This window comes from Zingiber officinale, chromosome 5B (assembly GCF_018446385.1).
Source record: "Zingiber officinale cultivar Zhangliang chromosome 5B, Zo_v1.1, whole genome shotgun sequence".
NCBI classification, from domain to species: Eukaryota; Viridiplantae; Streptophyta; class Magnoliopsida; order Zingiberales; family Zingiberaceae; genus Zingiber; species Zingiber officinale.
Window position 1 is genome coordinate 125427075 of NC_055995.1, and position 21896 is coordinate 125448970.

The 21896-nt window shown below is 39.1% G+C and overlaps 3 protein-coding genes across 3 annotated transcripts; all 3 read right to left on the minus strand.

Moving 5' to 3' along the window:
* Positions 1-7271: 7271 nt before the first annotated feature.
* LOC121985815 lies at positions 7272-14160 on the minus strand. Its single transcript, XM_042539475.1, has 5 exons — positions 13991-14160; positions 9076-9291; positions 8907-8999; positions 8764-8837; positions 7272-7812 (listed from the first exon to the last, which is right to left on the minus strand). The coding sequence occupies exons 2-5, from the start codon at positions 9232-9234 to the stop codon at positions 7800-7802; spliced, it is 339 nt and encodes a 112-aa protein (XP_042395409.1). The 5' UTR covers positions 9235-9291; positions 13991-14160; the 3' UTR covers positions 7272-7799.
* LOC121985814 lies at positions 10705-12470 on the minus strand. Its single transcript, XM_042539474.1, has 2 exons — positions 10878-12470; positions 10705-10793 (listed from the first exon to the last, which is right to left on the minus strand). The coding sequence occupies exon 1, from the start codon at positions 12422-12424 to the stop codon at positions 11207-11209; it is 1218 nt and encodes a 405-aa protein (XP_042395408.1). The 5' UTR covers positions 12425-12470; the 3' UTR covers positions 10705-10793; positions 10878-11206.
* A 3119-nt stretch (positions 14161-17279) lies between the features above and the next one.
* Positions 17280-17889, minus strand: LOC121985817 (putative glutaredoxin-C14). Its single transcript, XM_042539484.1, has one exon. The coding sequence runs from the start codon at positions 17815-17817 to the stop codon at positions 17506-17508; it is 312 nt and encodes a 103-aa protein (XP_042395418.1). The 5' UTR covers positions 17818-17889; the 3' UTR covers positions 17280-17505.
* Between the last annotated feature and the right edge of the window lie 4007 nt (positions 17890-21896).

Here is a 21896-nt window from a genome sequence, read left to right on the forward strand (position 1 = left end):
ATGAGCTTGTTCCACAAGTCTTTTGCGCTCATGAATGGACCTACCTTGACGAGTTGGTCCTTGGCTATCCCACATTGTAGAGTGACCACTGCCTTGGCATCGGCTTGTCCTTTGCGAGTTTGCTCGGCGGACCACCTTGATGAGTCTAGTTCCTTACCTTCTTCGTCCTTCGGAGGTGTAAACCCTTCCTTGACGGAGAACCACATTGAGATGTCGATCTTGAGATAATATTCCATGCGGCTCTTCCAATATTGAAAGTCCACTCCGTCAAAGAAGGGTGGACGATTGGTGCTAAACCCTTCCTTCATAGCCATCTTCTTGCTCTTTAGGGTGTTAATCCGGATGAAGAGAACCTTGCTCTGATACCACTTGTTAGGATCTTCGGATGGCTAGAGAGGGGGGTGTGAATAGCCTCCTCTAAAAGCTTAAAGAATTTCTTCCTACAAGTCGTTAGCGCAGCGGAAATATTCAAACGAAAATATAATACAAGAAAAAGAGACAAACACCACTAACACCAGTATGTACGAGGTTCGGGGATAACTTGCCCCTACTCCTCGGCGTGTCCGTAAGGTGGACGATCCCTTGATCTTTCGGTAGATCACACCCCGGATAGATTCCGACTAAAGATTTCCTCCTTCTCGGTGGAGTAACCTCTCCACAACGTCTCAGAAGATATGTAAATAAAGCACAAGACTTACAATGATCAGTGGCTAAATAGAATGAAGAATATGCTCACAGCCACGCGAAGACGACAGTGAAAGCAGAGCGCAAGAAGGAAGCAGCTTCTCAGCCAAGAGCTCAAAGCTTAGCACACTCGGTTGATCGACAGAGAGTTTTTCTTTTTCTTTTTTTTTTTTGAACATCTCTTCATCCTTCTTCTTATGCCTCTGCTTTTCCACTGCATTCAGCCTGTACCGAATTGTTGTCAACCTGCACCGAATCGTTGCTACAAGCTAAGGCGTCGCCAATCACTCTTCCTCCTCATCTGGTTCTCTGAACTCACACCAATAGAACCCATGGTCTTCACAGGTGTCTCTGAGCTCGAACCAATAAGCAGGAGTTAAGCTGATTGCCAGCTGATCGTAGCTAGATCGCAGCCAGTCAACGTTGATGCTCCAAATGCACCATTTGCAACGAAACACAGTAGAAAGAACACTTTGTCTTATTCTTCTGATGGAGCTTGATTTGAATTTAAGCATTGGCATGATACCTGCAACCTGCTGATTTAAAAAGCTCACAGCAGATGGTTAAATCAGACGAATCAGAAGTTGCAGAGAAACAGCAGAAACTACAGACATTATTGTGGATCGGTCAGCAGACCGATCCACAGCCTTTTTGACCTATCAGGATACAGCCTGATCGGTCCAGGAGGGCTCTGATCGGTCTGTGGACCGATCAGGCTATAGGTGGATCGGTCCACAGACCGATCTGTAGGTCCCTTTGGAGGCCAGCAAGGGGGGAGGGGTGAATTGCCCTACAAAATAAAACCAAAAACCCTTCTCGGATATTCAACTAACTTAAAAGAACTTGTAATTAAAAAGGCAGAGACTAATTAAAACAGAAAATAGACACAGAGGAATTACTTGGTTTGCAATCAGAGGATTGCTAATCCAAGGCAAAGACGGCGCACTAATTGATTCTCCTCTGGGCGGAGTAGCCTCTTATAGCGTTGAAAGCACAGAAATAAATAACACAAATGAAAGCACTGGATTACAAGTAGTTTTTTTTGATTGATTATTGCTTCTGGACCAAGGCTATATTTATAGTCTTGGTCCGGGCGCTGGAAGGGTTCCGGGATAAACTTTATCCCCCAACGGTTGGAATCGCGATCTGGTCAAAATCATGCTCCGGGCGCCATGCTCCGGGCGCCGGAATGGTTCCGGGCGCCGAGCAAAAAGTCAACTGCGGTTGACTTTTGTCCGGGATCACTTTTCCGTCAAGTCCAGTCTCGGTCCGGGTCTGTTCTCCGGCTCCGCTAGCTTGGGTGATCTCGGCCTTGGAATAGGGCTCACCCGAACCCATGTTCCGCCCCTTCCCGGTTTCTCGTCCCTCGAGCGCCGCGCACGCTCTTTTCGTCCACCGGTGTACTCTTCCGCGGACACCTCGTCCCTCAGACGCACCGAGCCCGTCGGCTCTCTCCCGTGTCGTCCTTCTCGCTAGCCGCGTCTTCCGCTCGACTTCCTGTGTTCCTAAGCTCCTGCACACTTAGACACAAGGGTTAAATAAACGCAGAACCTAACTTAGCTTGTTTGATCACATCAAAACACCTTGGGGTTCCAACAATCTCCCCCTTTTTGATGTGAGCAACCCAAGTTAAGTTAGGGTAACCATATGCAATAAAAACAATTTATATTAAAATAAGTCCAAATATTTTTCAATTGAAAAATTATATAGTACCTCCCCCTAGACTTAACATACTTCTCCCCCTTTGATCACATAAAAATTGGGGTTATAAAAAAGTCTAAGGTAAATTCAAACAAGAACTTTTAAGTGTAAAATATTTAGTAAAGACACTCTTCAGAATTTTTCGTTTGAAAATTTTTTTTTTAGATAAGAACAGTCATAAGTGTTAAAAATTTAAGTTTAAAACTTATCTCAGCATTCCCAAAAAAAATTTCTAATTTTTTTTTTAAAAAAATTCTAAGTGAATATTCATAAGAAACAATTCTAAGTTAATTTTTTTTTAAAAAAAATGATAAGGCAAATTTTAAAAAAATAAGTTAACTTTTAAAAAAAATTCTAAGTCAATATTCATGAAAATTTCTAAGATAATAAAAAATTTCTAAGTTAAGTTAGAAAGTTTTTAACTATTTTCTAACACAAATTGAATAACTCTTTTAAAGCATTAAGTAATTTAAATTAATGCTTTTTCAGTTAGTCAATTAAACTTTTCATTTCGATAGTTGGTTTCCAGGTCGTGGCGAGGCACTAGGCCTTCTTGGTTATTGGAGTAACAACCACTTCCTTAGACAAAGCCTCATAAAGAAATTAGTTGTTTAATTTCCTTGCTGAAAATGCTAAGTCTGACTTTAATTTTAAGTTAAACAGGTTTTTGGAATCCGGTAAAGGTTCCTACCTACAGGATTAACCAAGTATTTCCTAGGTATATAGATTTTTGATATATTTCTAATTTGACTTTGATGAAATCTATAATACCAATTTAAATTTCTAAAAGTAGGAATATTTGAACCATTAGATTTTTTCAATCTTTCTATTTCTTCTTTTAGTTTTTCATTTTCAATTTTCAATTTTTCAAAATCCTCTATAAGACATAATTTTGCCAAAATTCTATTTGTTTCTAAAATTTTATTTTCTAATTTGGCATTTTTATTTTCTAATTTATACATGGATTTAGTCATAGCTTTGATACCAGAGTAAAGCTGATCAGGGGGTAAGAGGCATACTTCACTTACCATGTCGGATTTGAAGCCTGAATCTCCCCCTGCTTCACTGCTTTCATCCGAGGTCGCTCCCCCTTCATCGATGCTAGGTTCTGATATACTTTGTCTATCGTAGCTTGCCATTAGTGCTATTCCGGCATATTCTTGAGCTTCTGATTCGGATGAAGAAGTGTCGTCCCAAGTTGCTTTTAGGTTGTGTTTCTTGGGAGACTTCCTTTTGGCCTTTTTGAGTTCTGGGCAGTCTTCTCTTAGGTGCCCCTCCTTTCTTCCACCTTTTGATGCCTTTTATTCTGCATTTTAAATTTATTAGATCTAAAAAACTTTTTAAAATTTCTTACCATGTATGCTTCTTGATCGTCTTCGGAGTCTGACTCGAGTTCATCCTTCTGGGTTACGTTCAGCGCCATAGTCTGGGTTGTATCCTTTGTCGTTCCTGCATACCTGGTTTCATGTAATTCAAGAGTAGAAAACAACTCTTCTAAAGTGCTTACCTCCAGGTCTTTTGAGATGTAGTAGGCGTCGACGATTGATGTCCATTCCGGAGTTCTTGGAAACGCGTTGAGCGCGTAGCGTATAGTGTCCCGGTTTGTTATCGTTTCACCGAGGTTCTCGAGACCAGGAACTAGTTCTTTTACCTTTGCGTGTAAACCGGCTACTTTCTCACCTTTCTCCAGACGGATGTTCATCAGTTTGTTGCGGAGGATGTCCCTTCTAGCGAGCTTTGCTTCGGACGTGCCTTCGTGGAGTTCCAAGAACTTCTCCCAAAGTTCTTTAGCAGATAAATAGTTTCCGATGCGGTTGACCTCTTGAGGCGGTAACATGTTCCGCACGGCTGTTTGCTACCGACTCATTCTGCTCCTTCTTTGTCCAATCGCTCTCTTCTTTTTCTTTTCCATCTTTATCTATTGGAGCTACAAAACCATATTTCATAATAAATCGAATTTCAAAATCTGTTTTTAGGAATACCTCCATACGACGCTTCCAGTCTGCGAAGTTCCCCTCGAATTTTGGTGGGACGATGCTTGGTCCGGCCATCTTATTGCTTCGATCGGCGGTTAGTCCTCCTGAAGCGTCCTCGCTTTGATACCACTTGTAGGTCCCTTTGGAGGCCGGCAAGAGGGGAGGGGTGAATTGCCCTACAAAATAAAACCAAAAACCCTTCTCGGATATTCAACTAACTTAAAAGAACTTGTAATTAAAAAGGCAGAGACTAATTAAAACAGAAAATAGACACAGAGGAATTACTTGGTTTGCAATCAGAGGATTGCTAATCCAAGGCAAAGACGACGCACTAATTGATTCTCCTCTGGGCGGAGTAGCCTCTTACAGCGTTGAAAGCACAGAAATAAATAACACAAATGAAAGCACTGGATTACAAGTAGTTTTTCTTGATTGATTATTGCTTCTGGACCAAGGCTATATTTATAGTCTTGGTCCGGGCGCCTGGAAGGGTTCCGGGCGCCCCCGGGGGGATAAACTTTATCCCCCAACGGTCAGATTGCGAAAATCGCGATCCTGGTCAAAATCATGCTCCGGACGCCCGGAAGCATTCCGGGCGCCCCGGAGCAAAAAGTCAACTGCGGTTGACTTTTTGTCCGGGATCACTTCTCCGTCAAGTCCCAGTCTCGGTCCGGGTCTGTTCGCTCCGGCTCCGCTAGCTTGGGTGATCTCGGCCTTCCGGAATAGGGCTCACCCAAACCAATGTTCCGGCCTTCTCCTCGAGCAGCCTTCCTTCCCGGTTTCTCGTCCCTCGAGCGCCACGCACGCTCTTCTCGTCCACCGGTGTACTCTTCCGCGGACACCTTGTCCCTCAGATGCACCGAGCCCGTCGGCTCTCTCCCGTGCCATCCTTCTCGCTAGCCGCGTCTTCCGCTCGACTTCCTATGTTCCTAAGCTCCTGCACACTTAGACACAAGGGTTAAACAAACGCAGGACCTAACTTAGCTTGTTTGATCACATCAAAACACCTTGGGGTTCCAACACGATCCCCCTATCCTTTCTCCCGAACTCCGTTGCCTCCTGATCGATCTACAGACCGATCAGTAATTCTCGGTGAGTTCACAGAGAGTTACTGATTGGTTACTGATCGGTCTGGTGACCGATCAGATAACCATAGTATCACTGGATCGGTCAACAGACTGATCCAATGCCTATGTAGGTTTAGAGCTTCCCAGCCCTAAACCCTAAAGCCTTCCTGGTCTAGAGAACGAGCTACCGAGCCCTCTCCGACTTCGTCCGGTCCAGAGAACGAGCTATCGAGCCCTCTCTGACCTAGTCCGAAGAATGAGCTACCGAGCCCTCTCCGACTTCGTCCGGTCTAGAGAACGAGCTACCGAGCCCTCTCCGACTTCGCGTGCCAAGTTTCCATACTTGGACTTTTCCCTTCCACCTGATCAACCTTGATCAGTAATCAATCTGAGTTTAATTAATATCTGATACAAACTTAAATCAGTGTCAACATCAAAACAACAGCCAGGTCAGACTGTATCAATAGTGAACCCGTAGAGGGGGGTTGTCATCGGCAGCAACTCGGCTCTGTCGATTTACAATTGGTCGAATGCCTTCCGGAAGATTATATTGACCGAGCTGCCTGTATCAATAAAGATACGGTGAATAGTGTAGTTAGCTATTACCGCTCGGATGATGAGGGCGTCATCATGCGGGACTTCGACTCCCTCGAGGTCTCTAGGCCCAAAGTTGATCTCGGGCCCGTTCGCCCGCTCCTGACTGCAGCCCACCGTATGGATCGTAAGCTGCCTTGCATGCACCTTCCTTGCCCTGTTGGAGTCGCCTCCGGTCGGCCCTCCGACGATGATGTTGATTTCACCTCTCGACGCATTGCCTTTATTCTCCTCCTCCCGAGCGGATGGTCGGGGTCGTTCATGCGATGCCCGAGGAATGACCCTGTGATACTGGTTATGTTGCCGCTCAGGAGATCTCCTTTTTGTACACCGGCCAGGACTTTAGTGTTGATGTCGTCGATTCGGCGAAGGTGATCGACGGCGATAGCTCCTTGGCGTAGGATGAGTGATTGGGGGGAGGCTCCGACAGTCGCGGGTGTTGTGAGTTGCTGACTGATGGAGCGAACAAAACATGGGAGTCCATAACTTCCCTTTCGGTTTAAGCTGATCGGCTGCTACTTGTTGGACGGCGTGCAACCTCTGATGAGGACGGGCTACCTCTGCGCGGGGTCCTCTCGGTGGTTGATAATTGGAAGGCGGCTTTCGCTCGACATGAGCTGGTGGCTTGGATGGTGCTTTCTTTTTCCTCGCCATCTGAGCTTCCTCCACATTGATGTACTCGTTGGCCTTGTTCAACATATGGTCGTAGCTGCGAGGCGGCTTTCTGATGAGCGAACGGAAGAAATCACCGTCCACAAGCCCCTGTGTGAACGCATTCATCATAGTTTCTGAAGTGACCGTCGGGATATAACTACAAGAATTCGGACTTTTAACTACGCATTTTAGCGTCGCCATATGTACGTAAAATGCGTCGCAGAACATTTTACGACGCAAACATGCGTCGCCAGCATGCGTCGCAATTGGTTCGTATGCAAATGTCAATATGATCTTTGGCGACGCATTAAGGCACACGTCGCCAAAGGTTACAACATTTCGCGACGCAAGTATTGGCGACACCTTCTTTTATTACGTCGCCAAATGACGTCGCCAAAGGTGATGTCATTTCGCAACGCTAATATTGGCGACACCTTCTTTTATGTGTCGCGAATAGGTTCTAACATGTCACGACACATGAAATGCGTCGCGAAATATATTTTTGCTATATTTTTTTCTTTTATTATTTGTGACGCAATCTATGCATTACAAAATATATTGCTCATTCAGTCACAACATTATAATCTGTCTAAAATACATTATAAAAGTGCAATTTACTATTAATTAGTCAAATATTTTTAAAACATAAACACTGCAACTTGCTGTCAAATATTATCCAAAAGAACATATAAGTAGTGAAATGTGCATTACATAATGTTGCAAAATAAAAAACTACATAGTCGATGATGGAGGCGGGGGAGGTGGTGGAGGAGGTCGAATTGAAGAGCATGTTGGTGGAAGCTGGAATGAGAAGCCAGGAATGACCTGCTGAAGTTGGTGCAATAATGCTTCAAATTTTTGATGTTGTTCACGTATAGTCAGATTCTGTTCATCAATTGTTTTCTGCATAGTTGTAAATTTTCCATTTTGAACTGATGTTTTGAACTGATGTTTGTAGCTCTAGAACCACCCACTACAGATAGTTTAGGTAATGGACCTAAACCCTTCACGTAACGAGACCGTGAGCCTAAGACTTGCGTCATGATATTGACATCCTTTGGCTGGTGTACATTATCAACCGTAGAGGTGAACTCTTCACTTTCTGATTGAGTCAATCGAAGATCTACCATTTCAGCCTAAAAAAAAAAATATTAGTATGAAAAATAATGGATTAATGAATTTAAATTTTATGAACAAATACATCAACAATATGTAAAAAAATTATAAACAAATTAATCATCGAATATACAGATAAATAACCAAATGCTATTTCATTTTACATTAATTCAATGAAGCAGAAGGAATTATGTGAAGTACGTATCAACTATATATGCAGACAACACAATCAAAATACAATTGGATCAAGTAGCAAATATTATATATAAATATTCATTAAACAGAATTCTTAAAACAAAATATTAAGAAACATGCAAGCACTGTTAACGTAATTAATTAGTTAACAGTCAAATAAACCTATTTTCTATGAGTGACTTTAAAATGGGTGAGTATATGATATTGAAAATTTGTGCTTTACAGTGAGTATATGAGATACTGGATTTCTCTTTTTTTTTTCTTTCTATCCTTTCTTTCAAATGAAACACAATGAAAGTGATATTCCATCTTTGATTCTTGTATCAATGATGCTTGAGCTATGTAAGTTTATATGTCCAAGATACGATAATTACATTAAAAATTACCAAAATTACTTGCAGGTGAAGCATGCACATTACCTGTAATTTTTGTAAAATACTTCAGTGAACAAATTAGTTAATCAAGCTCGAAGGAAGATAAAACAAAGCCAACATTTGATGGAAAATGTCTTTTGAACGTTCATCTTCATACATATCTACAGCTAGTTAAAGTTAGGCAAGTTTCCAAAACTATTCCATAGCCATTAAATTAGAGAATTCAACAACAGGCATTATATATAGTACAGTAGCTTAGTGGAGTATACATTTTTCAGTAAATCATGTTATGGCCTTTTCTGATTGAAATTATGTCTCATTTACTTGAGTTGCACAAAGTAATAATAATAATCAGAGAGGATATCTAAATATAGCTTCAACTTGAATGTATTAAATACTTACATGTTTTTGTGCAGCCCAATCATTCTTCCATTGTCCTCCTTTGTATTAAATTTCTCTCCCGTCACAGGATCAGCCTTAAAAAATGAAACAATTTATTATCATATAAATTATGATAAGAAATTTTATTTTCAAATAGAACTTACAGCTGTGTGATAATGTTGAACCAAAGTTTTCGATCCATGTGCACCTTCAAGTGGCCTATTAAACCGATTATTAGTATTCTTTTCAGATATTTCCTATAAAAAAAAAAGATAATATTAGTGCAAGTAACAATAAAAAAATATTTATCAACTAAATTTAACTATTACTAACCATTTGTTTTTTTGTGCCAAAATAATTACAAAGAAAATCCCAATCATCTTGGCTTACTCCCTTGTACGGCTTCCTTTTTGGTGAATCTTTATTTCCAAGTCCCCCGAGTTGTTTCCAATGCCTCCTCATCTTACACCTTCCTTCTCGAATAGCTCTCATGGCAAGCCGCTCTACCTCCGCAATCACCAAGTTTGTCTTTTCATATTCAAATTTGTTCTGCCAAAAAAAATTCATAAATGCATAAATTATTATAATAATAAGAACATAATACATTAAAGAACATAATGTAATTTCCCAATCTTACATCAAGACGGTCAAATATGAGTTGTTTTTCGGCCAAAGAGACATCCTCCCAACTCGTAATACGAGGAGATATTGTGTCTCGAACTATTTGAGCTATCAAGTTATTAAACCATTTTCCATTTTCTCCAAGACTACCTCCGGTATGCTCTTCAAATTCAACCTTCATTTTATCTTTTTTTTTGCTTTTTTAATGCCTTCTCGAGAACTCTACTACAAGATTGTTGTCTCCATGTCGTTTGTTTACCTCTTCCATCACCTCCTGATCCACCCTCATTAGCACCTGAACTACTACCATCCAAACTAGACATCCTGTAAAAAAATAATAATAACATGAATAAATGAATGCATTGATAAATCATGAATAAATGGACTATATATACAACATGAATAGAATAAACAAATATTAATTCATATAAATATATTTCTTACTTCTTCTTCTGAAGTTGTGCCATTAGTTTCAATGTCAATATTATCATCATCGTCAATTTCAACAGTACTGTCATCTTCTTCATCATATTCTTCTAATGTGTCATCTTCAAAATCATCGTCATCAACTACAAAATCACCTATATTTTGCTGCAACTGATCGATATTGATAACCTCGGTTGGTTCGATATCATCACGATAGAAGCTGACGTTCTCTAACTCTGGTAATTCTACCACTAGTTGCAATGGTTGTGAATTAAGTTCTTGCACTATGTGAGCATCAGTAGTAGTTTTGTCAACATCATTTTCAACTTCAATATTTGGATAGTCCCACACATTATGTGGGGCATAAGCTTGCACCAATTTCCACATTGGACCATTCTTGATATCATTCAAGTAATACACTGATTTTGCTTGCTATGCAAGTATAAATGGATCATTCTTGTACCATTCTGCCCCAGTATAGATGCTCGTGAATCTATTGTCTTCTTGAATTCTTCTTCTCCTAGGATCAGTGTCAAACCATTTGCACTTGAATATCAATACTTTACAATCTTTTAAATAACACAACTCTATCACGTCTTGAAGAACACCATAATAGTTCTGCCCTCCTATGCCAGGTACAAGAATACCACTATTTTGTGTGGTTCGTCTAACATCTCGTTGTTCCACAAGAAACTTAACACCATTGATAATAGCACCAGAGTATGAATACACAGTAAAATTAGATCTATTAGCTAATGCATATAATTCATCTGTGGCCTCAGATGATCCAACTGCTCGCATTTCATTAACCTACAGAATTTTTGGAGAAGTATTACATATAAATTTAATTTGATTTCTAAGATTATTTAGAATTGAACCATTTATCCTACTAATGTAAATAGGTCTTTTTACTTGCCTTATCTTTAAACCACAACGGAAATTCAACTTCTTGTTGTTGCTCCAAATTACGCACTCCCCTTGCCAGTAGACCATTTCGATGCTCTCTACATGATATTTAAAATAATATTATCAGCTAAAAATATGCATTTAGGTAAAGGCAATAATTGAAAGAGTTACATATGACTTACTCAAGGTATTTTTCAACTTCTTGGCAATTATTTAGCACATACCACTCTGCCTTAATCCGTAACGAAGGTTCAAGAACCATGACGTCTTTCTTGCCCAAAGGTCGACCAACATGCTTGAATACAGAAATAATTCGAGACGAACAAGTGTTCACCCTATCATCATTTCTTTCAGGGCGATTATATCGGGTTTCGATATCTCGAAAATACATTGAGCAAAAGGTTAGAGCCTCATTAACAATGTAAGCTTCGGCAATTGACCCCTCTGGACGTGCTCGATTGTTAACATATTGTTTGTAGATACCCATAGATCGTTCAATGGAATACATCCATCAAAAATACACAGGACCACCCATCATTGCCTCTTGTGGTAAATGAAGAATCAAGTGAACCATAATATCAAAAAATGCCGGAGGGAATATTCTTTCCAACTTGCACAAAATAAGAACAACATTTGTCTCCAACAATTTAAGATCACTCACGTTCAATGTCTTGGCACATATTTGTTGAAAGAAATTACACAACTCAATAATAGTTTCACGAACTTCTTTGTTCAAGTATGACCTAATTCCTGCTGGCAATAAACGCTGGAGCAAAACATGATAGTCATGAGACTTAAGTCCCAAAATTTTACCAGTGACCTCATTGACATTTTTTGCTAAGTTGGCGGCAAAACCATCTGGAAACTTCACTGATTTGATAAATTGACAAAATAATCTTCTCTCTTGAGAACTTAATGTATATGTTGCTGGTGGCTTCTTCCATTTATTTCCATCTTTGTAGAGATGCAACTCTTTCCGAATCCCCATGTCTTGAAGATCTAGTCTTGCCTTTTCCGTGTCTTTTGATTTTCCTTCTATATTCAACAGCGTACTGAGAACATTATCACTTACATTCTTCTCGATGTGCATTACATCTAAGTTATGCCGAAGTGGTAAGTGTTGCCAATATTCAAGCTGAAAAAATATGCTCTTTTTCGACCAATTAAGCTCGATGGGAGAACGCTTGCGCTTTATACCTCCATATTGCTTATGTTTTCCCGGAATACCAACATGCACATGTTCTAACTGAGCTAATATTTCTTTAGCAGTTATTTCACTAGGAGGAGATCTCCTTTCCGTCTGACCATCAAACTGTTTGCTTCGTCTCATTGGATCATTTAGAGGAAGAAAACGTCTATGTCCAATATAAGCTATCTTACTCCTTATGCCTTTTGAAGGAGTTTCTTCATTACAAGTTGGGCATGCTTTATACCCTTTTGTACTCCATCCAGACATTAAAGCATACGCAGGGAAATCATTGATGGTCCACAAAACTGCTGCACGCATTAAGAAAGTATCACTAGTTACTGCATCTCGAGTATTCACACCTTCCCACAATTTTTTTAACTCCTCTATAAGTGGCTGAAGGAACACATCCATGTCTTTTCCAGGAGATGTCGGTCCAGGTATTAATAAAGACAACATCATGTTTTCAGACTTCATACACTTCCAAGGTGGCATGTTATATGGGACAACTATAACAGGCCACATACTGTAAGTAGTGTTCATGTTGCCAAATGGATTAAAACCGTCAGTTGCCAAACCAAGACGCACATTTCTAGGATCCATGCCAAATAATGGAAATTTATTATCAAACATCTTCCAAGCAGAACCATCTGCAGGGTGTCTTAAAACACCATTCTCTTTTGGTCGCTCAACATCATGCCATCTCATATCTTTTGCGGTATGCCTAGAACTATACAAACGCTTTAATCTAGGAGTTAGGGGAAAATATCGCATCACCTTTTTTGGTACCTTTTTCCCTTTTGCATTTTTGTCAACCCATCTACTCGAGCCACATATAGGACAATTCTCAAACCCAACATTTTCTTTCCAGAAAAGAGCACAATCATGTTCACAGACATGGATTGACTCGTACCCTAGTCCCAATTCACGGAGCTTTCTCTTTGCCTCATAGTGTGAGTCGGGTAATATTGCTTGAGGAAATGCTTGTTTCATTAACTTAAGTAACATATCAAAAGACTTGTTACTCCACTTGTTGAGTACTTTCACATGCATTAATTTTACCAAGAAATTAAGTGCCGAGAAATTTACACATCCAGGATATAGTTCTTTTTCAATTTCCTCCAACATATCATCGAAATTCTCAGTTTGGAATCCTTCTTGTTGAATAGGCTCACTGGATTCTCCAATCTCTACTGGTCCTGTCAAATCAGCTAGAACATTTGTCATTTCATCTGGGGCATCAGTATCAGATAAATCTTCATGCTCTATTGGTGGATGTTCATATTGCTCACCATGATAATCCCACACTTTGTATGACTGTTGTATGCCATATCGTACTAGGTGTATCTCTACTAAGCCCGGTGGATGTAACCGATGATTCAAACAATTATTACATGGACATCTTATTTTCCCCTCTTCATTGATGTACTCAACTGCATGTGCTACAAACATCTTAACACCATTTTTATATTCACGAGAGATTCGATTCGTCAAACTCATCCAACTTTTGTCAATCGTCATTTTGTAAAACTGGAGTCAATTCAAAATATATAAAACAATTGAAAAATATTAAGATGCGGGTAACATCTAATCTGTACACAAGCATGTTCATTAAAGGATAAAATAAAATGAAATTTATTAAAGAGAAAATCCTATAAAAGAAAATTACTTTCTATGAACAATTTTTGATAAAATAATATCAAACATAATGAAAAGCTTAAAGGATCTGTTGACTTAGCTTCTAGATAGGTTGACAAATTAACCATTTAAGTTAAATCTATAAAAGCTTAAAGGATCTGAACAAACCATTATTCTTTTCTAGTTGAAAACAACAATAGATTAGAATTTAGACAATTCTCTTAGTTTTTCTTTGTCATCGTTCCTCAGTTCATTGAAGAACAGAACAATTGTTCAGACATCGATTAAAAGCAAAAGAAAAGAAAGAACAAGAATAAATAGAGCATAGGTCTGAGCTTGCTTTATGATGACATGGATGTCTTAGAATTGCAGAGAAGCTAGGGACGCCATGGAGTATCATGAACATGGGAGAAGAAATCGCGACAATAGTGAGAAGCAATAACAAAGAAATTGGCAGGCGAGAAGGCTTACCTGTTGAGAGGGCTCGGAGCAGGAGATCCTCGGCGACTCGGCGACTCGGCGAGCAAGATGCACAGGAGAGAAAAATCGGCAATGGTGAGAAGCACGAACGAAGAAATCGGCAGAAATCAGTAGAAATCGGCGCGAAGAAATCGGCAGAAATCGGTAGAAATCGGCAGGTTTAGCGTAAGTGAATGAAAAGGGTAGGGTTTTAAAGCATTAAATAAAATAAAATAAGAATTAGTTTGATTTATTTTAAAATGATATTTAATTTGATTGATAACTTTGTTAAAAGAGAATACGTTAATTTAGTAAAATAAATTAACATATTAATTATTTAATAATTTGTTTGATTTATTTTAAAATGATATTTAATTTGATTGATAACTTTGTTAAAAGTGAATCCGTTAATTTATTAAAATATTAATTATTTAATAATTTATTTGATTTATTTTTAAATAATATTTATTTTGATTTATAATTTTGTTAAAAGAGAATAGTTAATTTATTAAAACAAAACAAAATATTAATTATTTAATAAATTTCTTTCTAATGTGTTTTCAAATAATATTTATTTTTATTTATAATTTGTAAAAATTTTAAAAAAAATTTAATCTCGAATTTTATTTTAGCGACGGCTAATGTATCTACGTCGCCAAATAACCACAATTTGAGGTGGGAAAATTTTCCACTACTATTAGTGACGTTGAGTGCAAAATGCGTCGCCATAGTGTCACATTTGGCGACGTGCTTTCTATGTCGTGTCGCCAAATGATCCAAGTAAAATTTGTACTATCTTTTAACGACGTGGAGTGATATGCGTGTCGCCAAAGGCCTTCATTTGACGACGCATATTGTTTAATGCGTCGCTAAATGATACAAAATAAATGTGGGAAAATTCCCTCCTAATGTTCTATCTTTTAACGACGCGAAACATTTCACGCATCGCTAAAAGATCATATTTTGCGACGTTAACCGTGCTCTGCTTCGCTAAAAGTCCGTATTCTTGTAGTATCCATGACCACCTGGTTGAAACGCTGGATGTAGGCTCGGAGCGACTCCTTCGAGCCTTGTTTGATGGCGAACAGACTGACGCTGGTCTTCTGGTAGCGCCTGCTGCTCGCGAAGTGATGGAGGAAGGCCGTGCGGAACTCTTTGAAGCTCGTGATGGATCCGTTCGGTAGCCTCCGGAACCATCGTTGCGCCGATCCAGAAAGGGTGGTGAGGAACACCTGATACTTCACACCATCTGTATATTGATGCAAAGTGGCTGTGTTGTTGAACTTACCCAGATGGTCGTCCGGGTCGGTGGTCCCGTTGTATTCCCCGATCGACGGGGGCGCGTAATGCCTTGGTAGTGGGTCACGCAGGATGGCCGGAGAACTGCCTATTGATCCGCTCGAGGGACGAGTCTGTCCGTGGCGCCTTGCCCTTCCTTGCGTCGTGGAGGGGCGCCTCATCGGACGAAGAGCCCCGATCGAGGTTGGCTTGCGTGACTTCCGAGGGCGTTTGGAATAGAGCCCTATGGAAAGGTATAGGGGCGGGCGGTGCTTCCATCTGAGTGCCAATCGGACCTTTGTTTTGCCCCCATATCGAGAGCTATTCCGGTCGGTCCTCTGGGGCTGCCTTGCCGCCCGACGCGGAAGTCGCCTACTGTGCCATTCGCTCGGCTTGAACTTTCTGTTGTTGCTCCACAATCTTCGCTGCTCGCACTTGGATGAGTGCGTCGAGCTCTTCGGGGGAGAGTGTCACCATGAGTTGGCGTCCAGCTTCTTCTATCTTCTCTGCTCGCATTCAGGCGCGTTCCCACATACGATGCCAATTTGATCCTGTCTGAGCGCTAAGTCGATGGACGCTGGGGACGTAGCGCTCTCGGCTATCCTCTGATGATGGTGTAGACCTCCGGCGAACCTGCAAAGAAGCCGAACCGGGAGGGGTTTCCCGGCGATGACCCTTTGACGCTCAAGTCAGGCAGTGAAGAAGAAGAAGAGCAAAGTAACGCTACTGTGGCTACAGTGATGAGAATCACCTACCTCCGTCGAAGTCTGGGGGTCCTTATATAGGACCCCGGGGAGACGTGTGCACGCTTCTCGATACGTGCATGCTTCCCCAAACATACCTCATTAGGGTCGTGTCAAAAAAACATATCTGACGTCATTCCGCAATCGTCCGAGCATATCCCTGACGTGACGGTGGAAACTTCCACCGTATGATACTTTGTCCGCTCCGGCCGCCGACCACGCTGTTTGTCGGCGACAGGTGTCTCGAGGATGATGTTACCAGCTGCCCCTTTTGTCCCTTTGCGCCTCTTGCCTGTTCCCGGGCCGAGCGGACCGACCGCTCGGCGCTCATGGCCTCCGGGAATGCATATATCTCGGACCGGGCGGGGAAGCCCTGCTCATGTGCTCGGATGGGATTGCGCCTTATTGTCCTGTGGCTCGGCCAAGCGGCCTGTCCGCTCGGCCCAGAGACTCTTTCACCTTGAGCATCGGAAACGCGACCCCTAGTCGGGCTGTCTTTCGTCCGGCCTGGGAGATCCCTGGTCGGATGTTCGGTCAGCCGGATGCTCGGTCGGCATGACCTCTGTCCGCTCGGCACGACCTTGGGGTTGACTCTCTTAACCATTGACCTCCACGTGTCGTTGACCTCCCGCCAACGAGGGTCCCCCGTATTTACCACCGGATCATTAAGTAAAATGTAAATTTTAAGATAAATTATGTTTTAGGAAAGTTTATATGAATGTTTTAATAATGCTATTTTTTTAAAAAATATATTTTTAAAATAAAAAATCAAATAAATATATAAGTTTATCTCTTTTGTTTAATACATTTAAATTTAAAAAAAAAAACAATTACCAAAAGTCTTAAAATTCTCATTTTGCAGGCAGATGATTTACTAAATAAAAACTAGAGATTCACTGGCCAACCAAGATTTGGATATGGTGGAATATATACACAACTTACAGAAAAAGAAAAAGGAAAAGCGGAATTCCTTGTGTTTCCCTCTTCAAGCTTACGGTTTAGTCAGGGAATAATGTGGGCAAATTAAATAGTTTTAAATCCGTAATAAGGCATTCCAGAATATTGTTTTTTATTCTCCTTTCACAGCTGTAGTGAATATTCTTGCTTCGTTTAATATCTTCAAAATACACAGCTCAGAAAATTAATTTTGTTAACTTCGTATAAATCAATTAATCAATATGTTCAGATGTGGGAAAGAGATTAGAGAACCAATGCCATGAACAACACTAATGTACAAATCTACGACTAGCTAACTAGAAGTGAAGACACACAAAGCAAGATGGTAGAGCATTATTCGTTTGAGTAGTGTTTCGTTGCAAATGCAGTAATTGAGCGGTACATCGATCGATAATGTACACTTCGAGCGGTGTCTTAAAGGCCAAAAACAAGAACTGAGAGATCCTTATCGCCATGTTAACTAGCGTATTAATACTGTAATCTATCGGCAGCGTCAAAATTCAAACTCGGGCCTTAATTATTTTCGTTTTGGTCGTTCTCCGGGCGCCGTCAGAGCCAGAGCGCGCCGGCGTCGCGCAGTAGCGGCACGAGTTTGCCGCCGAGGTGGAGGGACATGACCTTGTCCGTGGACCCGACGAGGTTGCCGCCGATGAAGACGGCCGGCACCGTCGGGGTGCGGTCGAGCATCTTGGCGAGTGCGCGCTCCATGTCCCTGCCCTTGGGGTCCTGGTCCAGCTCGTGGACCGCCGCGTCCACCCCCAGCTCCATGAACAGCCGCTTCACCGTGTGGCACATGCAGCAGGAGCTGACGCTGAAGATCACCACCGCCTTCTGCGATGACAGTCGCAGCACTCTGTCCATCGCCAAGCCGACGATCGAAGAAGATCGATCGAAAATGGTAATTAATTATTAGTTTCGACTCGAGTGTTTGCTGGTGGTTTGAGCTCTGCAAAAGTGAGGTGCTTATATAGCTGCTGGGAAGAGACAGTACTGGCGGATTAATGCGATTGCTATGGAATATGGATGATGATAAGATCAGGAAAGGAATGTTCATGATATTTTTTTTTGTTTTTGTTTAATGTTTTTTTTTTTGTCGAATGACCAAAATGCTTTGTTCCCCTCATTATTGCTATGAAATAGACCGTACGTAGAACAGTTTGTTTTGCTGTATGCATGAAAATTCGCTTGAGAGTTAAAAAAAACTAGAAATAGAAAGTCAATTACATAGGATTTTAAATTATTGAATTAGAATGCTTTATATAATTAAATTATGTGTAAATTCACTTTTAAGACTGATCCTGTCCTACAATGAGAAGGTTGCTCATTGGAAAAGTAACTCTATATTAACTGAATTAATGAAATTTTCACGTTACTTGGCACAAAACGTCAAAAAGAAATATGAATTCGTTAAGTTGAAGAGCCAATGCTTAGTTGGACTGAGTCCCCTTTATAGCACGATCAACTGTTGCTTGGAAAAGCGGTTAGGTCGGATTTGAGAGATGTTGTCGGGGATTTGTTTATTTCTCAACTTCTCCATTTGGCTCTTGAGTTCGGTCGAACCAAGTGCCTAGTTTATCCGATCGGACCACGGGTCCGATCGGCTAGTTTATTCAACCGAAATAGTTTAACCGTACTAATCCCGAGTAATGAAGAAGACCTGACTGTACTCTGGATGGTACCGACCCAACTTAGAGTTTCATCAGTGCCAGAGGGGCTCGGGTTCGATCGACCCTATGGTCCGGACGAATGACCTCTCAATCGGGACAATCTTCTATGTTGACCGTGAGTACTAATTCTTCCTTGACTTTGATTGTCATGTCAACCAATCTTTTTGACTTTGATCCGACTCGGAGACCCTATCTTATTCGCCATATCAAAGGCAAATGTGTTGGATATTCTTTAGGTAATTGGTGGGCTAATGCGTATTTTATAACACGCGGATTCATTTGGTTAAGTAACAAACTCTGATCTAATTAATTGTAATTACGAGATTGTATTAATTATTAGATGTGAATTGTACATGTGTAAAATTCGATAATTAACTCTTTTCGTTCATTGTCATATATAGGTCATGGTTATCGTAGGATTAAGTAATTCAAAATGCTTTCTGTTAGTGAAGAGATCAAGAGAATATGGTGTCTAAATCCCTACGGAAGATCAAGGGCCCACCGGACTAAAAAACCAATGACAATTCCGCTGTAGCCTGCAGGTAGATTCAATTCATTAACTTTAATATATGCCATTTACTTTCCGTAATGTTTCCGGTTTATTGAGTCCATAAGGTTTATAATTCATGATTTACAAAAACATCCATCAAAATGTGGATAATGAGAGTTTACATTGGAGGTGTCGCCCCAATCCACTTTTATATGCAAAGATTCTGATGGCAGCTGGATTAAGCCGATGCTTTCTGTTCGTGATAAGTTTTGAATCAAGCTTTTCTTGAGTGGCTGATGGCAACGATATATATGCATACACGCATATATATACTGATGTTATATATATATATATACTATGCAAATTGATACATGGGGAGTCAGTAGTGTGAGTGCCCAGTGTATCATCAAAATTTTTAATTTATTTTTATTTTTTTAAACTTTCGATTAAATCAATTAAATTTTGTTTATAGAATTTAGAGATTGAATTATAGTATTAAGTAAATCAAAAAAAATCAAAATGTATAAAATTTTTAAGGTACTCAGGTGTGCAACTTGCATATCTTACCCTACATTGTGAGCATCTAATTTTTTTTCCATTTAAAATTAAAGTTAATATTATGATTTAATCTTTAAATTCTAAAAATAAATTTTATAGACGTCACTCACCTACTGCTGCCCCTATATATATATATATACATATAATAATGTTGCTTGATGCCTTCAGCAAAATCTTCTTTAAGTGACTTCCAGTGGGAGAACAAATCGCGCACGATAATGATAGTGAATGAACACTAGATATTCTGAACGCATGCACGCTTAATTAATTATTTTGCGCTCCACGGTGTTTTAGTTTATGATTAATTGATTAATATAATTGGGGATGTCTAATCTCCTCGATTTGCTAGGTAAAATATTTTTGTATTTTGCCATAGAATTAATGATACTAGGTAATTGGGGTTGAGCCTCCTTAAATTTTTAATATAAAAGGTGCATGGGTCGATAGAAGATGACTATGCTCATCTCCGTAATTTCAGCTAATCCATCTCAGAATAATAGAAGAGATAAATCATAAATAACTATTAACTCTATAATAGTAATTAGTTCTTGAAATATAAAAAGTGCAGATATAATAATAGAAGTGAAAGAGAGATGATTGAAAGGTAATGACATGAACACTTCCTAATTGAAATTCCTTCTCTGTCTTTTATTTTAAGTTTCAATAAATATTTAAAAATTTTAAAAATATTTTAAATAATTTTCTATTAGTTGACTTCTGATGAGTTGACGTCCGATTGACCCTGACCACTTACATGGATGTTTGTGCTAGATTCAATGTTCTCTTCTGACTAAAATAAAAATGAAATGAAATTAAAGAAAAGATGCACCTTTAATCGAAAGAATTGATTTATACGATGATTGATGGACATTTCAATTTATTCCCTTTGGGCATGAAGAAAGAATTCTAGATCATCTCTGTTGATATTTCATTTCGCGTGTATATATATATATAAATATTTTTTTTTAATAATCAAATTGCATTAAAAATTTGCAATGTTAATAAACTAAACTTAATTTGGCAATTAATAAAACCTAAAACCATGAGCCGATTAACTAAACTACTCCCTAAACCCGTGGGCAAACAACAACAGCAAACAACAACAGCGCGTGGAGATTATAAGAAGTCTCCAAAAAGAAAGGGGCATTTTTTTTAAAGGACACATTCTATTTTAGATTTTATGAAAGGGTGCATCTAATTCTTAGAATATCTTTTTCATTTATTTCAATCTTAAATTAAAATAAAAAGTTAATTTTTTTATTTGAATCAAATCAAATGCAATCGGACCGAATTAGATAAAAAAATAATAATTTAATAATTTTGTTAAGAAGTTTCATATAGAAATCATTAATGACATTAAAAAATTTATAACATTAAACTTGACCATTTAAATTTATTTTTATTTGAAAATTTTAATAAATTAAAAGTAATAATAATAATAATAATTAATAAACTCATAATCATCTTCTAATTTTATTTCAGTTTTACTTATTTTTTAATTAGGTATTAAATAATAATAATAAATCATAAAAATTATTATTATTTTTTAAATGTATTAAAACTTAAAAATAAAAATATGGAAATATTTAAGAGATTATTATGAATTGAATGACGTTTTTTTTTTTAAAAAAAAAAACTTTGTAGTATCATTAATAACTTTTGTATGAAACTCTTTATTAAAATATTTTTTTATTTGATTCGAATTCATGTTTGGTTAGATTTAAATAAGAAAAATTACTATTTTAATTTTTATTTAAAATTGAAATGAATGGAAAATATATTAAAAAATATGATACACCATTGTATAAAAAAAAAATCCAAAGAATTAAGTGCGCCCCCTTCTAGAAAATGCCCGACAAGAACGCCGAGCAAGCCCCGCAGGCATCTCTGCTCAATCGGCCTTTGGGACAGAATAAGTATAACCGAGCTAGAATGAATTCGTTAACTCGTATGACACTAAAGAATCTCTTTTCCTCAAATGGTAAACCAGAAAGAGAGAGAAATCCATGTCACTCCGTGTATGTATAAGATATATATGAATTATGGCGATAATGATAAGAAATTGAATGAAAAAAAAAGTTTGGCAAATTAGCTACCCTTTTCAATCAGGCTGTCCGCATATGATCTTTGTGCGTAGAATTTAAAATACATTGGAAGGCCAAATCAGTGCGTCAGTGATTAGGCATCGCTACTCGATCCTGCAATTCCAAAGGATGTCAGAGGCG

What these genes read in the sequence shown, in the direction of transcription:
- LOC121985815 (XM_042539475.1), bottom strand. Translation starts at nt 9,234, where the DNA reads ATGAGAGCTATTCGAGAAGGAAGGTGTAAGATGAGGAGGCATTGGAAA. An exon ending in TTGGCACAAAAAAACAAATG is followed by an intron (nt 9,000 to 9,075) that starts GTTAGTAATAGT and finishes TTTTTTTTATAG; the next exon opens with GAAATATCTGAAAAGAATAC. An exon ending in TTCAACATTATCACACAGCT is followed by an intron (nt 8,838 to 8,906) that starts GTAAGTTCTATT and finishes TCATTTTTTAAG; the next exon opens with GCTGATCCTGTGACGGGAGA.
- LOC121985814 (XM_042539474.1), bottom strand. Translation starts at nt 12,424, where the DNA reads ATGAACACTACTTACAGTATGTGGCCTGTTATAGTTGTCCCATATAAC.
- LOC121985817 (XM_042539484.1), bottom strand. Translation starts at nt 17,817, where the DNA reads ATGGACAGAGTGCTGCGACTGTCATCGCAGAAGGCGGTGGTGATCTTC.